General features: G+C 40.6%; 1 protein-coding gene and 1 long non-coding RNA gene across 5 annotated transcripts in view; one reads left to right on the forward strand and one right to left on the reverse strand.

Moving 5' to 3' along the window:
* Window positions 1-1,304: 1,304 nt before the first annotated feature.
* On the forward strand, window positions 1,305-17,130 carry LOC117981620 (uncharacterized). Its single transcript, XR_004673191.2, has 3 exons — window positions 1,305-2,110; window positions 4,975-5,081; window positions 17,048-17,130. It is a non-coding gene; the product is annotated as an uncharacterized LOC117981620 (long non-coding RNA).
* Window positions 15,574-25,733, reverse strand: part of VLDLR (very low density lipoprotein receptor) — a 33,253-nt gene continuing 23,093 nt past the window's right edge. For 2 of the 4 annotated variants that reach the window (XM_003823352.5, XM_008976990.5), the window contains 12 exons: window positions 25,207-25,326; window positions 24,978-25,103; window positions 24,315-24,486; window positions 23,508-23,726; window positions 22,470-22,588; window positions 21,708-21,847; window positions 21,245-21,386; window positions 19,536-19,682; window positions 18,551-18,634; window positions 18,095-18,175; window positions 17,109-17,278; window positions 15,574-16,226 (listed from right to left, as the gene is read on the reverse strand). In XM_003823352.5, the coding sequence (XP_003823400.4) occupies window positions 16,191-16,226; window positions 17,109-17,278; window positions 18,095-18,175; window positions 18,551-18,634; window positions 19,536-19,682; window positions 21,245-21,386; window positions 21,708-21,847; window positions 22,470-22,588; window positions 23,508-23,726; window positions 24,315-24,486; window positions 24,978-25,103; window positions 25,207-25,326 (1,556 nt within the window). In that variant the 3' untranslated portion in view covers window positions 15,574-16,190. The remainder of the gene's footprint in view (window positions 16,227-17,108; window positions 17,279-18,094; window positions 18,176-18,550; window positions 18,635-19,535; window positions 19,683-21,244; window positions 21,387-21,707; window positions 21,848-22,469; window positions 22,589-23,507; window positions 23,727-24,314; window positions 24,487-24,977; window positions 25,104-25,206; window positions 25,327-25,733) is intronic. The other 2 variants (XM_024930130.3, XM_003823353.4) reach the window with 1 other exon arrangement.

The raw sequence follows: 25,733 nt of genomic DNA on the forward strand, positions 1-25,733 counted from the left end.
AGTCCCAGCTACTCAGGAGGCTGAGGCAGGAGAATTGCTTGAACCCAGGAGACGGAGGTTGCAGTGAGCTGAGATCGTGCCACTGACTCCAGCCTGGGCAACAGAGCGAGACTCCATCTCAAAAAAAACCAAAACAAATCTGAAGGACCTATTCATAATACAACTCTGTAATATTGCCACCTTCCTTCAATAGCAGAGATTTGTCCTTTTGAATAAACATGGTCTCCTGTTCTGGGCATGATATCCAACATATTTCATTCCACACTGTTTATTATTTTTATTAAACAATATTGAAATTCGATTTATCAGATTGCAATGGCCAATCTCAATGAGTTTCACTTTATTGCATTGGCTCTCAGGGTAGGATAGGCCAGGCCAGTGCCAACTTAAAAGTTTAGTAAGTTAAACTAAAAATAATAATATGAAACCATCATATTTTATAAGCCCTTTTCAGCTTATGAAAATATTTCCCCAAATGTAAGTTTTATGAAAGCATCTTTCAGCATTTCCTTCTGAACTGCAACCCAAACAATGCCTAAGCACCTTTCTAATATAATAAAGTGTTGTTGGGAAAAAACACTGTTAGGGAATGGCTTTCGCTTGGCATTAGTTTGAATGACTTGGCATTGTCACCATGGATGGTGGTATTTTAAACACAGAACATCCTGCACAGTGATTTTCACTGTAAAGTCTGTGATGTCAAACCTCAATACAATTTCTTTCTGGAAATTGAACCTGCAAAATGCACCCATGGCAAATGTCTTTTATTCAAGTGCCTTAAAAACAAAACAAAACAAAAAAGCTCACATTTGGGTCGTATACATCTGTCATCCCGTCTGGTCCTCATAACAACTATGTGAAGCAACTAAGTCAAATTTTATCATTCACTCATTGTACAGATGCAGAAATGGAGGCATGGAGATGGAAGGTAATTGACCATGACTATAATAAGTAAGTGGCAAAACTGAGATCAGAACTCAAATCTCTTAACTCTGGCTTTCATGCTTCTACATATGGCATACTGCCTCTCCAGAGGGACAATACGGAGATGGTGATGAAGTGATTCCTAGTTTGCAAGATTCAAAATATACACACTTGGTATATTCATAGCGTAAGCCAATATTACACTCCTGGAGTTGAATATTTTGTCAATAAGTTTCCAAATGTTACAATTCCAAAAAGAAATGTCTACGTTTTACTTTTAAATAAGATATTTTTTCCACCCATTAATACTCTGTTTTGATGGTATCTCAGAGAACTTACGTGTGGGATTTTAGAAAAAAAAGAGAACAGGCATAGATAATGTGAATTTATTTAAATGTATATAAAACAGAGGTTTCTAACTTCTGATATAGACCTTTTTAGAATCCCCATATACATAGACACCAGGAGATACAGGAATTCCTGAAATTAAATGTAAAATTTTATGAGTTTAAATGTTTTCTGGGAGGATCTTTTGGTTTCATTGGGCTTTTAAAGTGGGGTTTGCTTCTTGAAAAACAATTACTCTGATAGACACAAAAAATAATTCCTCCTGTCCTCCACCAAAGCAGCCCACAAAGATATCTCTATCTTCTGAGCTTTCAGAGAGTGTGCTGTCTGTCTGGCATGTTTATTTGGGACCCACTGAGCTTTGCTTTGCCACTAAACTGTTATACATAAGAGGGACTTCATCTCAATAACCTGTTTCAGAGTACACAGAACACTTTTGTGCCTGTAGTAGATGCTTAATAAATCATAGGCTTAAATGTTGACTTTAAACTCTCTGATAACTCGGGTAAGAACCCATGAGGACTGTGGGATCAAGCAATGCTTAATTAAGGTACTTAGTTGGCAAATCAATTCTAAACACACAAAAACTAAGTAACAGGTGTGATTATCAAGCTATAGGATAACTTTAAAAATAACCCCACCAGTGTATAGTAACCTAGATGACTGTTACCATTTCAATGTAATTCCTTTTCCTGGTTATGTGTTTTTTCGAAGGTGATGCTTGTATTAGTCCATTTTCACACTGCTGTTGAAGGCATACCCGAGACTGGGAAGAAAAGGAGGTTTAATGGACTTACAGTTCCACGTGGCTGGGGAGGCCTCACAATCATAGCAGAAGGTAAGGAGAAGCAAGTCTTGTCTTACATGGATGGCAGTAGGCAAAAAGAGACCATGTGCTCCCATTTTTGAAGCCATCAGATCTTGTGAGACTTATTCACTATCATGAGAACAGCATGAGAAAGACCTATCCCCATGATTAAATTATCTCCCACCAGGTCCCTTCCACAACATGTGGGAATTATGGGAGCTACAAGATGAGATTTGGGTGGTGACACAGAGCCAAAGCATATCATTCCACCCCTGGCCCCTCCCAAATTTCATGTCTTCACATTTCAAAACCAATCATGCCTTCCCAACAGTCCCCCAAAGTCTTAAGTCATTTCATCATTAACTCAAAAGTCCATAGTCCAAAGTCTCATCTGAGACAAAGCAAGTCCCTTCTGCCTATGAGTCTGTAAAATAAAAGCAAGTTAGTTACTTCCTACATACAATGGGGGTACAGGCATTAGGTAAATACAGCCATCCCAAATGGGAGAAATTGACCAAAACCAAGGAGCTACAGGCTCCATGCAAATCCAAAATCCAGTGGGCAGTCAAATCTTAAAGCTCCAAAATGATCTCCTTTAACTCGGTGTTTCACATCTAGGTCACGCTGATGCAAGAGGCAGGCTCCCACAGCCTTGAGCAGCTCTGCCTCTGTGGCTTTGCAGGGTATAGCTCCATTCCTGACTGCTTTCGTGGGCTGGTGTTGCATGTCTGTGGCTTTTCCAGGCACAGAGTGCAAGTTGTTGGAAGATCTACCATTCTAGGGTCTGGAGGATGGTGGCCCTCTTCTCACAGCTCCAGTAGGTGGTGCCCCAGTAGGGACTCTGTGTGGGGGCTCTGACCCTACATTTCCCTTCCGCACTTCCCTAGCAGAGGTTCTCCATGAGCGCCCCACCCTTGCAGCAGACTTCTGCCTGGACATCCAGGCATTTCCGTACATGCTCAAAATTTAGCCGGAGGTTTCCAAACCCCAGTTATTGACTTCTGTGCATGTGCAGGCTCAACACCACATAGAAGCTGCCAAGGCTTGGGGCTTCCATCCTCTGAAGCAAAAGCCCAAGGTGTACCTTGACTCCTTTTAGTCATAGTTGGAGCAGCTGGGTTGCAGGGGACCAAGTTCCTAGACTGCATACAGCAGAGGGACCCTGAGCCTGGGCCACAAAATCATTTTCTCCCTCTAAGCCTCTGGGCCTGTGATGGCAGCGGCAGGGGGTGGGGTGGGGGCGGCTGCTGCAAAGGTCTCTGACATGCCCTGGAAACATTTACCCCATTGGATTGATGACTAACATTTGGCTCCTTGTTACTTAGGCAAATTTCTGCAGGCAGCTTGAATTTCTCCTCAGAAAATGGAATTTTCCTTTCTGTTGCATTGTCAGGCAGCAAATTTTTGGAACTTCTATGCTTTGTTTCCCCTTTAAATCTGAATGCCTTTAACAGCACCCAAGTCACCTCTTGAATGCTTTGCTGCTTAGAAATTTTTTCTACCAGATACTCTAAATCATCTCTCTTGCCAGACAGCACACTCTCTGAAAGCTCAGGAGATGGAGATATCTTTGTGGGCTGCTTTGGTGGGGGATAGGAGGAATTGTTTTTGTGTCTATCAGAGTAATGATTCCTCAAGAAACAAGTTCAAAGTTCCACAAATCTCTTGGGCAGGGCAAAATGCCACCAGTGTATTTGCTGAAATATAGCAAGAGTCACCTTTCCTCTAGTTCCCAAGAAGTTCCTCATCTCTGTCTGAGACCACCTCAACCTGGATTTCACTGTCCGTATCACTATCAACATTTTGGTCAAAGCCATTCAGCAAGTATCTAGGAAGTTCCAAACTCTCCCACATTTTCCTATCTTCTTCTGAGCCCTCCAAATGGTTCCAAACTCTGCCTGCTACCCAGCTCCAAATTCACTTCCACATTTTCTGGTATTTTTTCAGCAGCATCTCACTCTACTGGTACCAATTTGCTCTATTAGTCTGTTTTCATGCTGCTGATAAATACACACTCAAGACTGGGAAGAAAAAGAGGTTTAATTGACTTACAGCTCCACATGGCTGGGGAGGCCTCACAATTATGCCGGGAGGCAAGAAGGAGCAAGTCACATCTTACACAGATGGTGGCAAGCAAAAAGAGAGATTGTGCATGGAAACTCCTGTTTTTAAAACTATCAGATCTCGTGAGACTTATTCACAATCGGGAGAACAGCATGGGAAAGACCCACCCTCATGATTCAATTATCTTCCACCTGGTCCCTCCCACAACACATGGGAATTATGGGAGCTACAAGATGAGATTTGGGTGGAGAAACAGCCAAACCATATCAATGTTATTAGCTCTACATACAGTCTGTAGGACTTCCTCATTAGGACAGCTATGGAGGGTCTCAAAAGGGCATTAACCAGCATGACAAATTACTATGTTCTCTGATGGAAAGTGCAACGATTTTGCTGTTTCAAAATCTTAAGTCTACCTTCAAAGATGTAAGGGTTTTTTTTTTAAATAACAATATGTACGCAAAAATCAGCTTTGTGCTCCCTGAATATAAATCCACAATAGGACCTGTAACTTGTGTGCTGAGTAGGAAATCACCGGGATAGGCAAACAACCTCTTACGAAAACTTCTTTCAAGAGACAGTGGTTACTTGGAGGCCTAAATACTGGGATGCTTATTTACAAAATAATCTATGGTTTGCAATCATGGGATCAATTTGGTTTTACAATCCAGTATTTGAGCACTTAAAAAGCATTCAACTTTGTGCTGTGTACTCAAGGCACAAAGATTGCAAAGACTAAATTCTTATATAAAAGAAGCTTGTGTTTCATTCAGTCAAGAATTTATATACATATACATAATCTCAACCTGATGTTATACATGTTATTGTAGAATTATATGCTGGATATACAAGAGACTCATGACCCAAACTGGGACAACAGAGAAGGCTTCCTGGAAGAAGAGACATCTGAGCCCAGACCTGGAAGAATAAGAGCCAGGTAAGTAAAGGCCAGAAGGGCACTTCAGGCAGAGGGAAGAGGAGGAGCAAAGGCACAGCCTTGTACAGGAAACAGCAGTAAAGGAGAAGGGGAAAGGGGAGCGGTTGCAAAGAGTTGGGCATTACTGAGTTGGGCTGGGGAACTGCAGGGCATAGCGGGGCTGAGCAGCAGGCTCCAGGGTCAGGTCATGGTGATCTTGAGCCTGAGTCTAGGGACCTTGGCCTTCATTCTGTAGGCATCAAGAAGTCATCTTAGATAGGGAGTGACATGGTCATATTCACACTTTGGAAAGATGATTCCATAGTTCAAGATATTCCAAGATCCTACAAGCCATTGCTATACTTAGTTCTGTATCCTGACTAGCAAAATGCTGGGTGTATAGTATTTAAAAGCCACCTGATCCCATCTAACACATTTAATAGCTTGTGACATCATCTGGAGTCATTCTGCCCTTGAATATCCAGATAATACAGGGTTGAACTTCCATTCCACATCCTGCAGAAAGTCCAGTGTCCCAGCCAGAGTTCTAAGAGTCCCTGGGTTGCTTATGTTTTCTGACTCTAAGCTCTTCAGTGACTTAATTCGTTCAGTCAACAAATTGTTCTGAAACTTCCTTGTCTGTTCTGTTCCCATATCAACCCAGGTCTAGGACTGGGCTCCTATGTATGATTTTCATCAAAAGCCACTCCCACAACGTGTTAGTGTGTGCCACAGACGTTACTGAAGGATCAGGGAGGTGATAGGGCTTACAGTGCCAAAAATGTAAGCCATCCAAAATTGCATATTGGATATTCTTGTTTGTCACCTTGAGCTCCAAATTTCCACAGCACACGATGTGCCTCTGCCCTCTTTTCCACCTTGCTGCTTCACAGCTACTTCCTCATCCCTGACTTGACTTTTCTCTCTGCAGAATACAGAGCAATGCAGCCATCTGTAGCCTACTTTCCAAACTTGGCTCAGGACCTCCTTTGGCAGATCCAGATTTTCCTTCCCTTGTAGCTATAGAGAAATTTCCCTTCCCAGGGCATTCCTAGCCCTCCTACCAAGGCAAAAGAAGCTACAGTTGGTTTTGGTTTTAGATAATCTTTTTCCACCCCCATTTTGCTGGATTTCTGAGAGACTGGAAGTTGCATACAGACTGGTGTGCCACTTTTGGTGAACTAAAAATATTAAGTAGGCCCATTGAAATATTATCTGTCTCATAATAGAGACAGTTCACCGAGTACTGGGAACACAGTGCCTGCTGCAGGGGAGGGAGAAGAGAGGGAGAATGGCACGTAGTCTCTGTTCTCAGCATAGTACTCCCGGGAGGTTAGTGGATCCTGACGTATGGGAGGTTGGCCTTCTTTTGTGAATGGAAATAGGCACTGGGGCTAATGTCTGGGAAGAGGCTGCTTTCTGTTTCATAAGCTGTTTGTTACTATTTGGCTTCTGTGACATGCATGGATGCATTTCAGAGACTCACCTTACTTCCTAACATAAAAAGAATCCTTTCCTGAAAGTTTTGGCTTTAGGAGGCTTTGTTTTCCCAAACAGCATCCATTCCTGTTTTTTTTTTGTTTTGTTTTTGTTTGTTTGTTTTTTTATCTTAAAGAGTCACAAGTTATTGTTGAATTTACAGGCTTACTATGAGAGCAGTTCTTACTCTGTGGGTGACTTAAGACATTGCTGAATGAGGTCTCCTTCCTGGTAATGTTAGGTGGCCACTTTCTGCTTCCTCAATGGGGCCTGTTGCCTCCTGTATCAGACAACTATCAGAGACTCAATGACCTTTGGGTTCCTTTTAACTCAGAAATACCAGGATTCTAAAATGTCTTAGGGAAAGTAGTTTTGATAGTTCTCCAATATTTTTAGAGACCAGACAGGTAACAGGGAAAATATAAAGCAGTTGGATAGATAGGATATGCTGGACCCTGCCTAAAGCCATCATATTTTTTAAAAATGATGCCATTCGTACAAACATTCCTCCAGAGACCATTACTCAAGAGCTAGTATGGAACTCCATATTAAAATGATGCTGCCAAAATATGTCCCTTGGAAGGCCTTTACACTGAAGGTAGAAAAGAACTTCCTTTGAATGGTTGAAGCCTTTGAACTTTTTGGGGGCTGGAATTCATGCTCTGGGCTCTTCTTTTCTTCTGAATCCTGAATTCTTTTGGTTAGAGAGGAGAGGCATGGCTTTTCTCCTGCTTTCCACGCAGGCTTGTTTTTTTCCAGCCTTCCTGGTGTTGAGCCTATCATCCCTGCCCAATCAGGGAGGCAGCCAAACAGATATCCCACAGGCAGAGGGCACAGCTGAGATAGGAACTGGTGAGATTCCCCTGGATTAAGGGACCATCTACAGGCTGAATTCCCCCTACTCTGGGGAGATAGCCTGTGCACACAACCCCTGTGATGGACTGAATCTGGAGTAGAGCTTTCTTTCATCCGCACTGGCTTAGCTCACATCGTGTCCATCTACCAGGGCCACTACCAGAGTCTTCTAATTTATCTCCCTGTTTTCACCGTTGCCTCCCAGCCGTCCATTCCAAACCAAGCAGCCAGTGTGAGCCTTTTAAAACTGGATGTCATTCTATTGCCCCAAGCCCACTAAAAAAGTTCTGTCACTTAAAAAAAAATTGAGTCCCAACCACAGCTCTTGAAATTGACATCACTTGGTCCTCTTCCTTTCTCTCCTCCCACTCTGCCTCTGCCACCTCCTGCTACCAAGGCCACCTTGCTTCTTCTTAGAGGAATCAGGCATGCTCATGCCTCAGGATTCATTGTTCATTATTCATGGCTTCAGTCTTTACTATGCCTCAGTGGGCTCATAACACATTTCCACCAGGTTGTCTGCTAAGTCCTCTCTTTGGAGAGTTTCCTTGACCACTTTATCTAAAATAGCACATTCTGCTATTCTCTAGTCCCTTACTCTGTTTTGTTTATCTTTATAGATTTTATCACTGCCTAACATATAAATGTCTGTTTAGTGCCTAACTCCCAGCTAGAATGAGCACCATGAAGGATGGGGCTCTGGCCTGTCATGTTCTCTCTGGTTCCCCAGAATCCAGAACAATACCTGGTACATAGCAGGCACTAAACAAATGAATGAAGTAAAGACAGCACATATAGGGGATGTCTATGTGTGGCTATAAGGAGGGATACCTTCTGATGTGGCTGATCCATATATCCTTCCTCAATTTTGTTAAAAGTTTAAGAAATGTTTGTGCTTCCCCGTAACTGATGTTTCATCTAGGATGTGCCAATTATAAAACTGTTCTGGAACCTTTTAGAAACTGTTACTTTAAGTCCCTTGAGGTCTGAGGAGGAATGCCAGTTGCTATCTAGTTATTTAAAATTATCTTCCAGCATTTAGAAGTCCTGCTTAGCAAACCACAGGGCTACTTGTTTGGGGTCAGGTCAAAAGGCAAATTTCCCTGAAACTTTAAAGAACAAATCTTTAAAGAACAAATCAGCAAGTCTCACATGTAAGTGAGTAAATTTAAGAAAACATAAACAATGACTAAGGGTATAAAATATACTCTCTGCCCTCAAAACCAGTAGGCAAGAAATGCCTCTGAATTGAACACTATAACATTAAATGTTCATGCCTAAAATCTAGCATTTCACATTTCCTAGATTGTGGGCCAATCATATTTGATGAGCTTGATAAATCCAAAGAGTGTGCTATATCTTCTAGAGTGGTATGAGGTATAGTCTGTCTTCTTACCCCCACTAATTAAAAATACATTTCTGAATAATTGGTGAACTTAAACCAATCATCCGTGTTCTTTAATCAGCAGAGGGTCACACACGAGGCTTTCTGCAAACCTAATAGGTGCAGGATGATTAATCATTTTAATTTTTTTGAGTAACAAAAGATCACCAAATGCTAGCATTTCAAGGGGAGATTTAACAAGGAATACTTGCAAATGGAATTTTAATACAAGAGTACAGATCAAAATCAGATCTCCGAATAGACATAAGGATGTTTACTTTAAAAAAGATGAATCATGATTTTTTTTTTTTTTTTTTTTTTTTTTTTTTTGGTGCTAGAGAGGGAAAGAGCTGTTGTTTGAATGAAGCACTTTACAGGTGTTGCCTCTCTCTTTTATGAGAACTATGAAAGTAGATGTTGTGATTTTCAGAAAAGAACATAAGCTTGGATGGTAAGCAACTTACTTGCGGCCACAGCTGATTAAGTAGTGGAAAAACATCCAAACTTGTATCCACCTCACTGCAAAGCTGGTGAGATCAGCATCTCAAACAAAATGCAACATCTCACTTATTACAGACTCACTGTTGAGCTTTAAAATATTTTTTTGACTGTTTCTCTTTCCTTCGATTTACTTATTTTTCTCCTACTCTTTTGGATCCTCTGAGTCAATTTCAAGGTTTAGTGCCCAACTAATTCAAACAACTGGGGCCGTTGCTTAGAAAAGTTTTAGGTGGAATGTATCTACGACTCACAAAAGTTTTAGCCTTATAAACGAATTTCAACACAGACCATCTAAGAACTAATGAGGAGACAGCATCAAAATGATTTTACTTGTAATGTCCTTTCCTGTCCTGCCGCCCTGGGATATGCCCCCCTTTAGCCAGGTGTCGCCTGTTCTCAGTCACCTGCAAGAAGGAAGTGCTAGGCTGACATTCCTAACTAAGTAACAGTAGCTTTGACTTCTGTCTTTTTCATGGGAAGGGTAGAGAGGGGAAATTTGAGAGGATAATATACTGGCTGTCCATGGTGAGGCACTAACTGTACTAAATATGGCAAGAAAGGGAACATCTCTCAGTTTTTCAGCCTGAAGAGTCCAGACCTGGGTGGCCCTACTTGTTTCCTAGAAAGGGGTGACTGAGTCATCTTCAGTGATTCAGTTGAGAAGAGGAAAAAGATTTGAGTAAAAGCTTTTATAAAAGGTCTCTAGAAAAAGGAAAGGCTCACAACAATTATCCCAAAAATAAACTTTTATTTAAATGTACAGTTCATTAGCAAAAAAAAGTTTATTGACAGGTCATCAGGACTCTGCATTCTAACATGTGCCTTTAGAATTCTGAAGATCCTGAGCATGATAATTTGGTTGTATATGCCGGACTCCTGAGGCATTACATGCTTTTAAATCGCATTCTAGTATCAAGTGACATTTAAAAAGAGCAAGATAGTTTTGTCAAAGCCAGTCATTTTGTTCAAAAAACTCTCTTCCTCCTTGCATGTGTGTTAACTGAGAAATACCCAAGTCTGGTAGTTCTACCAATCTGGTATATTCCAGAATACTTAAGATCCAGTCCTGGCGTTATAGCATCATTGAGTTACAAGCCACAGTTCTTCCTGTCTTTTTGGCCATGTTTCTCCCTATAGGAGAGCCTTGAAACTTAAGATTTGTTGTGGTACAGTTTGTTTTCTCCCAATATCTTATACATAGGAATGAAGTTGCCTGCTTATAAATTCCTTTAGGGAATCTTTATCATCTTCTCTGCAATCCAACAATCTACTTCTACTTCACTTGGATGGCCAAGGAGAATAATTCTGGAATGTCTAGCATCTTGAAGGTATAACACGTAACTGAGTTAATCTGTGCTGACCTGATGTAGTAGGGGTAGTGGTACACTTCCATTACACCACCATACTGGATGCCAGCCATAGCTGGCATCTGAGAAACTGTTGAAGGATCCTAACATCAGCAGTGAAGGGGACTCAGCAAACATGCAATGCAATATCCAGCTCAATCTTTGTACAGTACTGCATCCCCTTCTAAGAGAAGACGGCAGTAAGCACATAGGATTTGGAATCATAGATTGTTTGTAGCCTCAGTTTTTACGTATGTAAAATGGAGATACCTATTAGGGTTGCTGTGAAGAGCAAGTAAAAGACTTGGGAGCACTTACTTAGTACAAAAGTAAGCATATGGTAAGAATTTAAAGGAGATTTTAAGTGCTTTGGCAGCCATCTAAAGACTACGCAGGCTCCCAAATATTTGTTTCCATGTCCTAGGAGGTAGTCAAAAGAACTGAGGCAGAAACATTCCATTTATGTTTCCAGGGTTTAAACCATGCAGTCTTTTAAGCCTTCTTAACTATGCAAGATGCTGTCACTCCTTAAATATCAGACTTAGATCTCTTCAGACAGGTGTAGTGGAGAACACTTCCGTCACCATCTAACACATTACATTCATCATAGATAAAGGTACCTGTGACTTTCACCAGTAGAGTCACTTACCGGTGCCTGTGTGCGAGAGTAAATACAGCCCTAGCATTGATGTGATATTCAGTAGTGACATCTGCCCTGCACATATTAGATGCCAGACACTGTGCTGAGCTTTCTGTGTGCATCTCACTTAAATCTTACCTTGTCACAGTGAGACAGTCCCCATCGTCTCTACTTTACAGAGGGAGTTGGTAACTTGCCCAAGGTACCACACACAAGACACGGAAGTCTATGCTGTTAACTGCATTGCCTGCTGCTTCTGAACAGAACCACCCTGCCACCCATCTGACTTTTTCCTTGAGCGCAGTGAAGAAAAAAGCCATTTTTGATATGCCAGGAGGTAACCTGCAGAGCAGAAACTCCCCACCCGCAGCTGGTCTCACTCCTGTCTCAGTGTTTTTACATTGAGATTTTTACAGTGACATTTACAGGAGAACACTGGGTCATGCTCCTACTTTGTTCTTTTTCTCATTAGCCAGGCTTAAAAACGTGAAACGGACTCAGGAGACATGATAGAGAGATGGAACACCACCGTTATCAGTTTGTTAGTAGCTTATTTATCTATGGATCCCTAAGTTTCATATCTAGAGCCTCACTGGTAAAATGCATTCAGCTTTCGTGTGTGAAGGTAGATGTGAAAGGGATATGCAAAGATGGCTGATAATCCTTCACATGCAACTGTTTTGGCTAAAAATCCTCCAGGCTGGATTAGAGAGAAATAAGTTCGAAAAACGCCATTGTTCCCTCTTCAGATTCATTCCCTCCATATTTGGAAATAAGTACCTTTGAAGATTTTTGTACTTTTATATATTTCTGAACTCTCATAGTTTAGGCCCATGATATGGCTGAAGCATGGATGTACAATTTTTAGTTTTCCCAAGAAAAATCATACTTGTTAGGATATTTACTCGAGTAGTTTTTTAATATTACAATTCTAGAAGAGAAGTCATTATAAGCCCCTTCTGGCCTTAGAGACTTATATAATACCAAAAATACCTAAAAACCTTTTATTTAAGAGAGTGAAATCGCTTGACGTGCCCTCCCACTCTGGTTAGATGCTTAACAGACGACAGCAGACAATGCACCTCAACCAGGGCTAAGTGTGCACACTTGGCCAGCAGCCGCCAACAGAACGGGCAGCAGCAGCAGTTAGCACTGACGCAACTATCACTGCTATTGCCACTACCATCTCCCCACTAACAGGGCTTGCAGAATATGGAATACCCAGGGGATTATATATATATGTGGTTTTTAGGCACCGCCTCATCACCCACAATAAGGGAAGCTTCTTTCTACTCTTTTGCTAGTTGCTACTCCTACTTGTTAGGAGTTTGATGTATCAGACCCTTTTGAGAAATGTCTATGTCACAACTACATTCAGGATAAAACAATTATGAAACTGAAGGGCTCAGATTTGGGGATCAAGATTAGCAGGTTGTATTCATTGTACTTCAACTTAAATTAGCAAAAGTGTATCTGCTTTTTGCAAGTTTTTGCCACCATTGAAAGCAAACAGTATAGCTTTCATTTGGATTCAAAATAATAAATTGTTTTACTTGGCTAAGATTTCACTAGTAAGAATTCTAGGAAATTATTCCAGTTAGATTACGTAATAGAGATAAGTGACCCCTAGAATCTTTAGGTTTGGGGTAAAGATTGTTAAAAGGTAGACTTTAAGTTGGTCTACCATTTCTACAGTGTTCTTAACTGAAGAGTTAGTCTTTAAATACCCTATAGTTTGCTATTTAAAGCTTGGCTTCTCATTTTTGAGAAGGGCTATTTGACTTCCACAGATACAAGGAACAGAAGCAAATGCCAAAGTGCAAGCCTCAATTTTTTTTTTTTTTTTTTTTTTGCCTTGCATTCATCAAGAACTAAAGAGGCAGCGATACCTAGGCTTTAAAACACCTACTAGAATGTTTTAAGGGAGCTAGTTGAACAACTGGGACTATTTTTTTGCCAAATAGATTAGCTTGCAAAGGGCACTGAAAAATTTGGACAGAGGAACTTGGCCGGATTTCTTTACCAGAGGCCACAAATCTGTTTATTCATCTATCATCAATCTTTGTGGCAATTCCTAAAATTTCTGGAGGGTCCACTTTCACTTTGTGTGGCAGGCTCATCTAACTCCAAATATTCTCCTTTAGTGTATGATAAGCTTCATATTTTACCTCTTAATTATCTTCTACATTGAACTCTAGAGACACAGCAAACTTATCCTAACACATTTCACATAGAACTCAAGTTATTTTTTGGGTGATAAAGCCGAGGCCTGTTATCATTCATGCACTACTACTGCAAGCTGTATTGACTAGTAGTTTAGTCATATAACTATTTTTTTCTTTTATTTTTATAAATTTTTTTTTTGTAGAGACAGGGTCTCACCATGTTGCTCAGGCTGGTCTCGAACTCCTGGCCTCAAGTGATCCTCCTGCCTTGGCCTTCCAAAGTGCTGGGATTATAGGCGTGAGCCACCATGCCTGGCCCACCAATATATCTATTCTTATTTCAATAGGAATATCTAGTTACTTTGTTTCTACAAATGAGTTTGTACCTCTTAGGTACAATGAGTTGTACCTTGGCTTCTTACTGGGGAGGATGTGGTAAAAAAAATGAGATGTTTTAGACTCTTTGAGGGTTGGAAATTTTACCCAGAACATGAAAGAACATACTAGGGACAGGAATTCAAAAGATGATGATAGAGAATAATACTTTATTTGCCAAAACAAACTTTGGGCCTTATAATTAATTAATACTGTATAATCCTTATAATGGGGAAAGCAATAGTATCAAACTTCAAGCTTCTAAAGGGAATTTGGTATTACTCCAGTTTAAAAAAAAAAAAATCCATGTTTTTTGTACCACAGCAGGGTCAGAGCAGCAGCCAGACTCTGAAATGGCTTTCAGAGTTCATGATGAATGCTAACCTACTTACTAAACAGGCACTTCAGCTACTCGCTGTCAGCAGGCCACATCCTGTTCAGTGTGATGACTAAATGTAGAGTGAGGAAAAGGTGGAGAGCAGACAGTTCTATATTCATGACTACAGCCTTTTCCTTCTACATGCTTGACCTCCAAACCTCCCATGAAAAAAAGGTCCAAGGCTATCTTTTCTTTTTCATTCAGTTGACCAAAATCACAAGGGGGCATCCCTTAAGACAGCAGAACCAACTTCCCCTTCATCTAGTAGGATTAATTTCCTTGCTTAAGCCACAAACAAGATGTTAACTGCCTTATATTTCATATGCAGGTGAAATATGAGTCATCCACTGATTCATGTAGCAACGCAAAACATCTTCTCTTCATCCTCTTGCTACTGTGTTGGTCGGTCATTTAATTCCAGAGGAATTGCTGTACCTTCCACAGCCAACTCTCCACCTCACTTGTGACACACAGCATGCACCCGGTGCTTCAGGTCTTTTGTCTTTCCTTGCTTCCAGACATCCTGAGACTTTAGAGAAAGAAAGTAATGGCCAACCTGATGGAAAAATTCACTAAACTCCCTGTACAATTTTTTCTTTGTCTCAAACTCCTCATCTGCTCTTCATACTGTAAGTTCCAGAAATTGTCCATAGTAAGAATCTGCCCCAACCCAGCCAGGATAAAAATTTAGGTGATATTGCAATTATATTCTTCATGAAGTCACAGTAAAACGGTGGTTTTTAAGCTTTAGTTTACATCAGTAGCGCCTGAAGGGCTTATGAAAGCAGGTTTCAGCCCTCGCCCCCAGATTTTCTGATTCAGTAGGTCTGGGATGGGGCTGGGAACTTGCATTTCTAATACATTCCCAGGTGATGCAGATGCTTCTGTTCTCAGGACCACACTGAGAAACCTGCCTTAGACTGTTCAAGAATGCCATTGCTTGCTATCCTCCCTGGCCATCTTCACAGTAAGACAGTCTAGACTTTTATAAGAAGAAAGCCCTTATCCATGCCTTAGAAGGCACTTGTCCTTGACCTATATAAATGACAGAAGATGGAAAACAGAGACTTAACTATAAAGAAGCAGAATTCATTGAAATCTTAGCACGTGTTTCTCGATCAGGAAACAAGTTAATGGAAAAGAAACTCACTCCTCTAACCAAGAGGAATTCTAGGTACAGACTAAGCTAGCTTCTTTTACACAGTAAGAAATATTTCGGGAGCAAATGTTAAACAGTACTTCATTTTTTAACTGTACTAGGGTGTAAGAGAAACCAGCCTAATCCAATTACAGGCTTAGTTATACAACATCAAGAACTACAGCTCACACATTTAGTTAGAACACTTGGTACTAAGGATAGGAGTTCATCCTAGAGGAACAGGCACAAACCATGGTTAAGCTGCTTGGTTTAATTTTTTAGCACTTGAAAAAAAATGTACAGTAGTTTGAACACTCAGTCTTTGCAAACCTCACTTGAGGTCAAAGATTTCATTCATACGTACAAAATTAGTTTATAAATTTTTTTGGCAATTTCATCTTAGTAACCCGTTTTATCCTATTGCCATTGTCCCAACCATTGAAAAAGTTTACAATAATTTACATAGAAATATTTTCAAAGTGCTTAAGAATAGTGATTGTTCTCTGGGATATTTACAGATGGCCTATACAATGTATGTACAGGTGGTATACACTATAGCACAAGTTTCACTGCTGGAATATGGCTTTCTAGGGAAAGTGCATATTTGGCCAGAGGTGGCAATACTGTCTAGAAATTCAAGGGTTACAGATACTCGGTAACCACATCCAAAGCTGAAGTAGAATGTGGACAAGAATATTTACAAAAGTAATATAAAAACGGTCAAGTACACAAGCTTGATCCACGCAAAGGTATCTTGATGTTCTTCCAGCCGAGAGGAAGAAAAAGAGACTTCAGCTGCTGGCTCGGTTACCATTCCGACGGGGGTATTATTTGTTTAGACCTCAAAGGTCAACACTTGTCACAGAAGTCAAGCTAGATCATCATCTGTGCTTACAACTGATATCTGTGGAAAAGAAGAAGTATAGAATGAGCTTGGTGATCACTCACTGATGGCAACTCTAGTCTTTAAAATGGACCTTGCTTTTGAGTTGGTCATTCAAACACTCAGAGTGCTTAGAAGAAAAGTCAGTCAGATACAAAAGAGTACTGAGTTGTATCATTCATGCATGCGTTTAACTTGAATTCAACTATACCTGCTTGGTAGTGAGATAAGATAGTGTGACTAATTCTGTCTTTTCTACTTAATAATCATAAGTCTTGGGGAAAAATGTGAAAAGCCATGTGTGTGTCAAGAATTGACCACCGTTCCATGTTTCACCGGAGTTTGAGAGGGGAGTGATCAATACTTGTTTTGTTCAGCCTGTTTCCTACGTGAAGGCCAAATACTTCACTTGGGTTTCATCTGAAGAACAAGTGAGTGACTATCGCTGGAAGAAAAGCTAGCTATACTAAGGGTGGTGGGATACTTTTTAAAGCAAAGCGTATCATAATTTTGGCTAAGTGAATTTTACTCAATACACTGACTTTAAGCCAACTCCCCTATATATGATATGCTAATTTACTTTCAAATATCCAGTAGGCAATGGATTTAATAGTTCAGTAATGAGCTACTTGGTTCATGCTAGTATTTACATGTCATTTCTATAACCAAAAATATCTTAATATAGTGGTGACCTTAAGTTGACCCACTTGCCAGTTGGTGAGGGTTAGATGCTGATCAACTGACTGACTTATGTTCTAACAGGCTATGCTGTCTAATAGCCAGGTAGCACATGAAGTGTTTGGTAACTCCATCATCCTAACGGCTCTCTCTCTCTCACCCAGGTCTCCTTTCTGAAAAGTCTCACTTCAAGCCATGGTGTATAAAGACACAAAGCTGACTTACTGCTGGGTACGTGTGTCCAACAGAAGCACTGTGTCTACCAATGTCTATGGAGAGGTCCTCTTCAGTGGTTTTCAAGTACACAGGATTGTCAAAGTTCATGCTTTTCATGTTCTTGTGTTGCCAATTCCGCCACATCAAGTAGCCACCTACTGCTGCCATCACTAAGAGCACTGAAAAAAATCAGAGGGTAGCTAAGTCTAGTATTGGAACGTACAAGAAAGGTAATAACGTTCAGGAATCCATAATAATTGACATTAGTAAAAATGCCATGTTTTATGGAGCTACGATAACTAGAAGTTGGAATACACATGGGCCAGGAGCTTGAAACAAGTTCAGCCCAGAGGTAGCTCTATGCACTGGAGCTGGACTAGCCACATCCATCCAGGCAAGGGCAGGGTCCTCGGTCCCACCTTAGGCTCACCAAATTAAAATTGCAGAAGGTTCTGGAGAGCTATTCAGGTGGTCCTGGTGTGTTAGCTAAGCTTGGGTCTATAGCAAAGTCCTTATTATAGCAAAGTCCTTATAATTTGCGTGTCTCGTAATAGTTTTAGAGGTCCTTTTCCATAGGTTTGAAAATTCTTAACTGCTTTTAATTTATCCTCAACAAGTCCTGTAACTCTTAGCATTTAAGCATTTGTGCATCTCCTCTGTATGAAGCATTACACACATTTCAAAGGGGGAACAGAACAGTACACTAGTTAAAGAGACTTATTATAAAAGGGGATAAGCTAGGTTAACAGTGCGGAAGTAGAAAGCATTAACCGTTGAACACTTATCATGCCAGTTACTGTGCCAAAGGTACAACTGAAGAGAAAGATATGGGCCTTAATTTAGTGTATTATGTGGGGGAGAAAGCGAATGTAATTCAGGGTCATAAATGCTAGACAGCATAAAGGGCCATGAAAGGGCTAGCTCCAGATGAACAAAAAATCTTCATCTGGTATCTAAGAAGTTCTTGAACCCAGACTTGTAGGAAATCTACTTACAGAGAGGAAGAATGGCCCATGCGGCAGAAGTCCCTTTTGGGGGAACACTGACCTCTGATACTGCTGTGGTCACACTGATCCCTACAGAGGAATAAAAGGAATCAGTTTAGAAGGATCTGTATTCAGACTTAGAAATTTACCCATCAGGTAAGGAGCCAAAACCTTTGCATCCAATATTGATGTTCAGTATCTACTACAATTGAACACCAGGAACAACTGTGGCTTAGAAGTATTTGAGTCACATGCTGTAGTAGCCATTTCACTGACAGTTCTCTACTAGAAACCTTTAAGATCAGTCAGGAAAAGATATGCAAGTTTTAAGTCTTTGGTGTTTAAATATAGGTTACCAATTGGGGCAGAAATAGTAGTTAAAGGCTGCATTAATTATTGAAGCTATAGATACAAAGAGTGTGGCTGTTAGTTGAGATTAACAGTTTGCAGTACTGAACTCAATACCTCCAGGAACTAGTCCACTAGTTGGTGAAATTTCTGTTGTGTTCGTATCTTTTGTCTCACTGTAAGTCACAGTAGTTGCAGTACCTGAATTATAAAAACCAAGAACCTGGTTAATGCCAAGGTTCCAGCATGGCTAGCTGTTTTGTCCAGACAAGCCATGTAAAAGGTTATTTTAAAACCAGGTAAAATAGACAAACCACTGCTGAACTAAGTTGTACAGCTGATGTGTCAAAATTGAAATAGCAATCTTCATGCAAAAAAGAGATACATGAAACTTTGGGAAGAACAGTCGGTGTTTGGAATTTGACAATTCAAAATGATGGACAACCATATTTTATCCCTCTAAACAACATCCCGTGTTCCTGGAAACTACGAGAAATGTTCTCAAGATGCTCTGGTATACCAGGCATACCAGACTGTCTTGCAACTAATTTCTTGGTAAACTGAGCTAATCCCTGCCTGACCATGAATTACGCTAATAAAAACCTCATCAGCCTCACCATACAAGCTCCTTGATCACACAAATGACTTTAATTTGCCACTTAATCAAAAGTTAAGAACAGAAGACTAAACGCAAATTCAGCTTAAGTGTTATTTTAGGGTAGAGTCACCCACTGAGGCAATGAGGTTTCTGTAACCATGGCCTTCCTTAAGCATAATTTCTGTCCTCCTCCTTTTGAGGAAAAATGTTAAGGCCTCGTTTAATTACCTGCAAGTTGGCTAGCTCAGTGCTGTTAAGGGACTAGGTACAAATTAGTGTAAGGTATGTTGACACTTTAGTCTCCTATAAACTCATTTAATGTTGAAATGGGTTAAAGTCAGTTCTAAAGAAATGACATGATAACCCGGCATACAACAATAGCAGGTATCTTCTCAAATCTATTCAAAGAATTAGCTAAAACAGAATTCTTAAAAATCCAAGCTTGTGTCTTATTATATTGCTTGTTGTAGGTTCTACTTGTGGTTGAAACACAAAATGCCTTACTTTGACAGTCTCGGCCATTTTCCTCTACATTGTACCCATTGGGACAGGAACAGGTATATTTTGGAGAGTGATCATTAATCTGTGGTGCTGGCAGGCATAGGTATTCACATCCTCCATTCTCCATGTCTTCTTCACACCAATTTTTACCTAGTCAGGAAAAAAAAAATACCATTAAAATGGGTATTCCGGTGCCTAGTATATATAAAGCCTTGTTCTACATGTTGAAGACCTGAGTCCTTGCCCCCAAGAGCTTCAACTTGTCTACTCTGCCAATCCTTCAAGTGAGAGCAATATCAAGGAAGAATAAGTATAAAGGTACAGGCACCACGCTCTAAGGACACCAGATAAGGGACCTCTTGGAGATAGACTGTAAAAGTTATGCCTTTAAGAGACAGATGCCAAAAGAGGAGGTGGGGAAGGGAGGTGAGGGACCAGGACTGGCTCTCACTATTTGCCCGAGGTTTAGCGTGAAGGCTCAGAAAAAGGAGACTAGGCATGTTCTCCTGGTTTTCTCTTGACTTGCTCCAACAAAGTGGAAGGAAACTCAGCCTTAGGAAGGTTTGAAGGTTTTATTTAGCTAGAACCAGCCACGTGTTTTCAGCAGGAGATAATATAACCCGATGTGTTTGAGAATCTACACAATCCTATATCAGGTGTGTCACAGGGGGAAAGTAGGTGTTATGAGTTGAATGGTGTTCCTCCCTAAAATTCATATATTGAAGTCCTAGTACCTCAGAATGTGATCTTATTTGGAGATATTGAGGATAGGATATTCACAGAGGTAATCAAGTTAAAATGAGGTCATTAAGGTGGGCTCTAATCCAATATGACTGTTATTACAGCTCACGCCTGTAATTCCAGCACTTTAGGAGGCAGGCAGATTACTTTGGGTCAGGAGTTCGAGACCAGTCTGGCCAACATGGTGAAACCCCATCTCTACTAAAGATACAAAGTTTAGCTGGACGTGGTGGCTCACTCCTGTAGTCTCAGCTACTCGGGAGGCTGAGGCAGGAGAATTGCTTGAACACAGGAGGTGGAGGTTGCAGTGAGCCGAGATTGTGCCACTGCACTCCAGCCTGGGTGACAGAGCAAGAGTCAGTCTCCAAAAAAAAGAAAAAGAAAGCAAGAAAGCTGGACACGAGCATATACAGAGGGAAGATGATGTGAAGAGACAAAGGGGGAAGAGCACCATCAACAGACCAAGAAGAGGCCTGGAACAGACCCTTCCCTCACAGCCCTCAAGAGGCACCAACCCTCCTGGCACCTTGATTTCAGACTTCTGTCCTCCAGAATTTTGAGACAATAAATTTCTGTTTAAGGCAGTTTGTGGTACTTCATTGCAAAAGTCCTAGCAAACTAACAGTAGAGAAAGCTTGTAGCACAAAAGCTACAAGCTTTTGTAGCTTTTGGAGGCTACTGCAATAGTCTTGGCAAGAGGGGCTGAAGGCCAAGGGGACATGAATGAAACAGAAATGAAAGCTCTGACACTGAGGCTTGGGAGGAAAGCTAGGAGCTGAAGTTGAGAAGCCATTTCTCTAAGGCAGCAGAAATAAAAAAATAACATGTGAAATGTTTAAGGTAGGGTACAGGAGGGCAAAAGTTCCCTTTTAAAGAAAACTGAGTTGCCAAAAGCTACTGACATCCAGCAGGTTCTGTGTCATGCTGCTTCCCTTAAAGTAGTTATTAAGGACTGTGCTTCTCCACGGTACCTGATGGCTGTACAAGTTCATGATAGACAATGATGTCTTGGGCATCATTCAGGTTGTTGACTAGAGTGGCTAGCTCTGATCCAGTGAATTTATTGGCACCATAGACTGCTTCATTTTCCCCATCTATCCAGTAGACACGATCCTAAAACAGAAGCCCACAATTAGCATGTACCTCCAGGATGAACACAAGTCCATTTCTAAGGTCATCATCATTTACTTCTCATTTAATGGACTAAGTTTACTGAATGCTGAACGGGGACACTGGATATAAAACTGTAAAAGAATCAAGTTTAGGTTTGGAGTGCTTCTGGGAATTAGTGTCTAATTTGTACCAGGTTTTAAGTGAAAGCAGTTTCTCAAGCCATGTTCAGCTGCTCTTCCCTCCTCCCGCTATGTCTGTTATTTCTTCTCAAAGTGATATAGTAGCTCCAAGGTACACACTTTGATGTGAGACACATCTTACCTCAAATATTGTTAGTGCAAGAGGATGAGCTAGGAACTCCAGAGACTTTAGTACTATCCTACGATCCTGGCCATTCAAGTCCACGCTGGATAACATGTGCAACTTAGAATCAAGCCAATAGAGGCGACTTTTTATAAGGTCTAGGTAGGAAAAGAATTGTCATTACATGACAAGCCACTACTACTCTGGCTTCCATTTAAAATATCTAATGAATTAATCATCTACTTTCATGGTTCTTTCCCCAGCAGGGTTTCTTAACAGGGGTCACACAAACCTTGTGAAGCAGCATGCAGAGCCTGTATCCACATTCATTTTTGGGGACTAACAGGGTACCTGAGATTCTCAAAGCAAATGACTTAAGAAATATTACTCACATTACAGAAAATATTAAAAGAGGCTACCATTTTGTTGTTCTCCTCCAAAAAGCCAGAAGAAAACTGTTAAAAGCCTGCAATTCAGGAAATGCTAAGGCACTCATGCCCAGAATATTTAGTATGAGTGCACCCAAGACCCAACGTTCACTGAATTTGTGTCACATATTAGGCCCAGCTGGACAACAGGCCAGTAATTATGGAATGTGTAATTTGTTAATCCACCATTTTACTTGTGTTGTTCAGTTACTCCCATTGAAAATTCCTGCTAGAATTTAGGCGGAAGCAGTAGAGTCATCTGCTAGTCCAGAATTCACAATTCACCATGGAGATAAATGGAAACACTATGAAGATAGGTGAGTGGGTGGTCGAGAAGGAAGAACATACATACCAAGTGTAATTCCGTTAGGCCACTGGATATCCGCTGTCACCAGTGGACGTCTATCGAATCCATTCATTCCTGCTTTTTCTATTTTAGCTGGTTCACCCCAGTCTGACCAGTAAACAAAGCTGTGAAAAATTAAATGAGAAATAAGCCTCAGTGGTTTAGAAGGAATAAAGTTGTAGTAGCTGGAAACAAAAATTTAAAATTTGAGCAGAAAACTCAAGGCATTCTCTAGTGACAAATAGTAACACTTAAGGGTCTAAACTATGTTCTAGGTAAATAAAATTGAATATTAAGAATCTACAAGCTCATTATTAACTATAATAATCTATGTTTGTCTGACATTTAAATTTCGGCCCAAAGTCACAAGGTTATGTTTCCTTTTTAAAAGGTCAGTTCTTTCAGAGGAGTGCAAGACGAACATCCTTCAAATTTCATAGCAGGGGTTGGCTGACTGAGTTCTAATGAGGCTGCACGGGGGCCAGTTGTGATGACGACTACAGCCTTAGTCAACTTCCTAAGCTGCTCTTCTATGTTACTTAGTGGCAATTTACAGAACCCCCTTAGTGAAATGTTTCTAGAAAGGTCTGTTTATTTCTGCTGGACTTTCAGACAACTTGCACACTTAGATGCAATGTGGTTACCCAAATCCTCACAATTCAGGCTGTCATTTAGGTTTGATCATCCACAGCTAGCCCAGCAAAGCATTCAGTCAAAAATTAAAAAATCACTTGCATAGAAACTGGGTGGACAAAAGGGTTCAGATACAGCTTTTGGTACACACATCAAATCAGGAATGTTAATTCATTAATGTCAACCAGCAATCAGTCATACGAGAGTCAGACAGGAGGACTTGTCATATAGATAAGGACATCCCAGGGTCACTCAACAGGGGCAAAACTGATATCTTAAATTAGAGTTCTAATTCTTTGTTGCAGAAGGCTCATAAACGTTGAGATTTTAGTACTAATTCAGGTATGAGAAAGCTCCCGACCTACACAGATACCATTCCAAAGGCTATGTGATGGAAAACAGACTACAAACCCAGACAGTGGGTCCACAGCTATGGAGGCAGGCTCTCGCAAGTCAGAGTTAAACAGGAACTTCCTCTTGGTTCCATCTAGGGTAGCTACTGAAATAGTCTTAGAAGCCGCATCAGTCCAGTAGATGGTCTTGTACACCCAATCAACAGCAATGGCTGCAGGATTATAGACATTGTCGATCATTTTAACATGTCTACCAACCTTGTCATCAATTGAGGCACTGAAACAGAATAGGTCACAAGAAATTTAAGAGTTTGACACAATTAGAGCTTGGAGAATGGACTTTTTGCTTACAAAATGGTCAATGACTTTGTTCAGAAAGAAATCTAGTTAACACCACAGCTCACCACTCAAATTATTTAACCATGCTGCTTACTGATCCTAAATTAATAATGCTGTAGATTATCTAGTTGCTGGTATGTATTCTATGCACAAGAACAACAAATTTCTAAGTGAAGCTATTTGTTTCAGTATCCATCATCTGAGTTTCTATAGTTCCCATTAAGAAAAGGCTGTACTACCATTTCTATTTGTAGCAACAATGAACAGTTCTCAATTAACTGTAGAGAAAAGGGAGAAAATATAAAAAATATGAAAGATGTCATCTTTTACTTCATAGACAATTGTTAGTTTCTAATTAGGAAGTGATAACAGTTTAATAAAGAATTAGCATTAGATTTAATGTCCCCAGGTAATTCGATGCTAGATGGGGCTAGACACAAAAGAAACTCCTCCGAACTATCCCGCAGATCACTTCCCAAGTGACAATGACTTATGTCAAGACACCACAAAAGGAACTGAAAGTTACCTGAAGATAGCCTTTTGGCTTAGATCAGCCCAGAATAGTTTCTGAGCAGCAATGTCAGCATCGAGAGCCACAGTGTTTCTTAGCTGTTCAACTAGTTGGATATATTCTTTCCTCTCTAAGCCAATCTTCCTGATGTCTCTTCGATTAGTGAAGATCAGACTTGGCTCTTTGCCTGCAAGATGGAAGTCAGGGTTACTTAGTTTTGCTTTAAGAAGGCAAGATCTTTCTAAACCACCTCCTCCCAGCAGAGGAGCACTTAGAAAATAAAGGTATTGTGGAATACCTCAGTAGTATGTGTTCTGGAGCTCCTGCCCCTGGGACCTGCAAGTGCTTCCTACAGTTTAGGAAGGCAGTCGTGGGGTTACAGCCTTCAAGAACAGGGTGAGTGATGAATAAGTCACTTATTTGAGTTGGACTCAAGTTTTGGAAACAGAGCATGCAAACCTGGTAGGTATTCATGGTATCATATACAAAAGGAATGATCAAGGTAGATATCTAGGGGAGAGATCTGCTATTTGACCTATACTGCTGTATTATGAGGTTAGCAGCATTGTTCTCAAGTACAATTTCATGTTTAGTTTGACTATTGTAGTCACTGGCTGTACCTTTTAGAGGCACTTACTCTTAAAGGTACAATAGCCATACCAGTCCAAGTTCATTTACCTACTGCCTTGCACACGCCAGTAGCAAGATCCATTTGATAGCCACGACTACATTCACACTTGTAACCGCCTTTTAAGTTGATACAAATTTGACTGCAGATTCCTGGATTTTGGCATTCATCAATATCTAGGAGGGAAATCAGAATTAGTCTTGCTGCTCCTATACCTTACTAGGTACCTACTATCCTTTCCCATCACCTGCAGGGTCCAGGTTTTCTTCTTAGACTCACCTCCACAGGTTTTCCTATCTATCAGTTCAAACCCAGCTGCACAGTCACACTCGTAGCCTATAACTAGGTCTTTGCAGATATGAGAACATCCACCATTATTTACCAAGCATTCGTTTATATCTGGAATAAAAATGTAGTAGTCACTTGACAACTTATTTTCAATTAATATCTTTCACATTTAAAACCCAGGCTATTTGTGATAACTTATCTAGTTGGCCTGGTCAAACCTATGATTTGTCTAAGACCTAATCATTTATTTTATAGGTATATATTTCAGGGTGGATTATCTAACTCCTTGGCAAGTTACCAGTTGGTCAAGCATTTAGTCAAGTTTCTCTATTGATGATCAGTTATCTTTAAGGAGGTTAAACTATAAACTAGTTTGGGCCGGGCGCGGTGGCTCATGCCTGTAATCCCAGCACTTTGGAAGGCCGAGGCGGGTGGATCACGAGGTCAGGAGTTCGAGACCAGCCTGGCCAACATGGTGAAACCCTGTCTCTACTAAAAATACAAAAAAAAAAAAAAAT

The sequence above is a fragment of the Pan paniscus genome, chromosome 11 (assembly GCF_029289425.2).
Source record: "Pan paniscus chromosome 11, NHGRI_mPanPan1-v2.0_pri, whole genome shotgun sequence".
Lineage (NCBI taxonomy): Eukaryota > Metazoa > Chordata > Mammalia > Primates > Hominidae > Pan > Pan paniscus.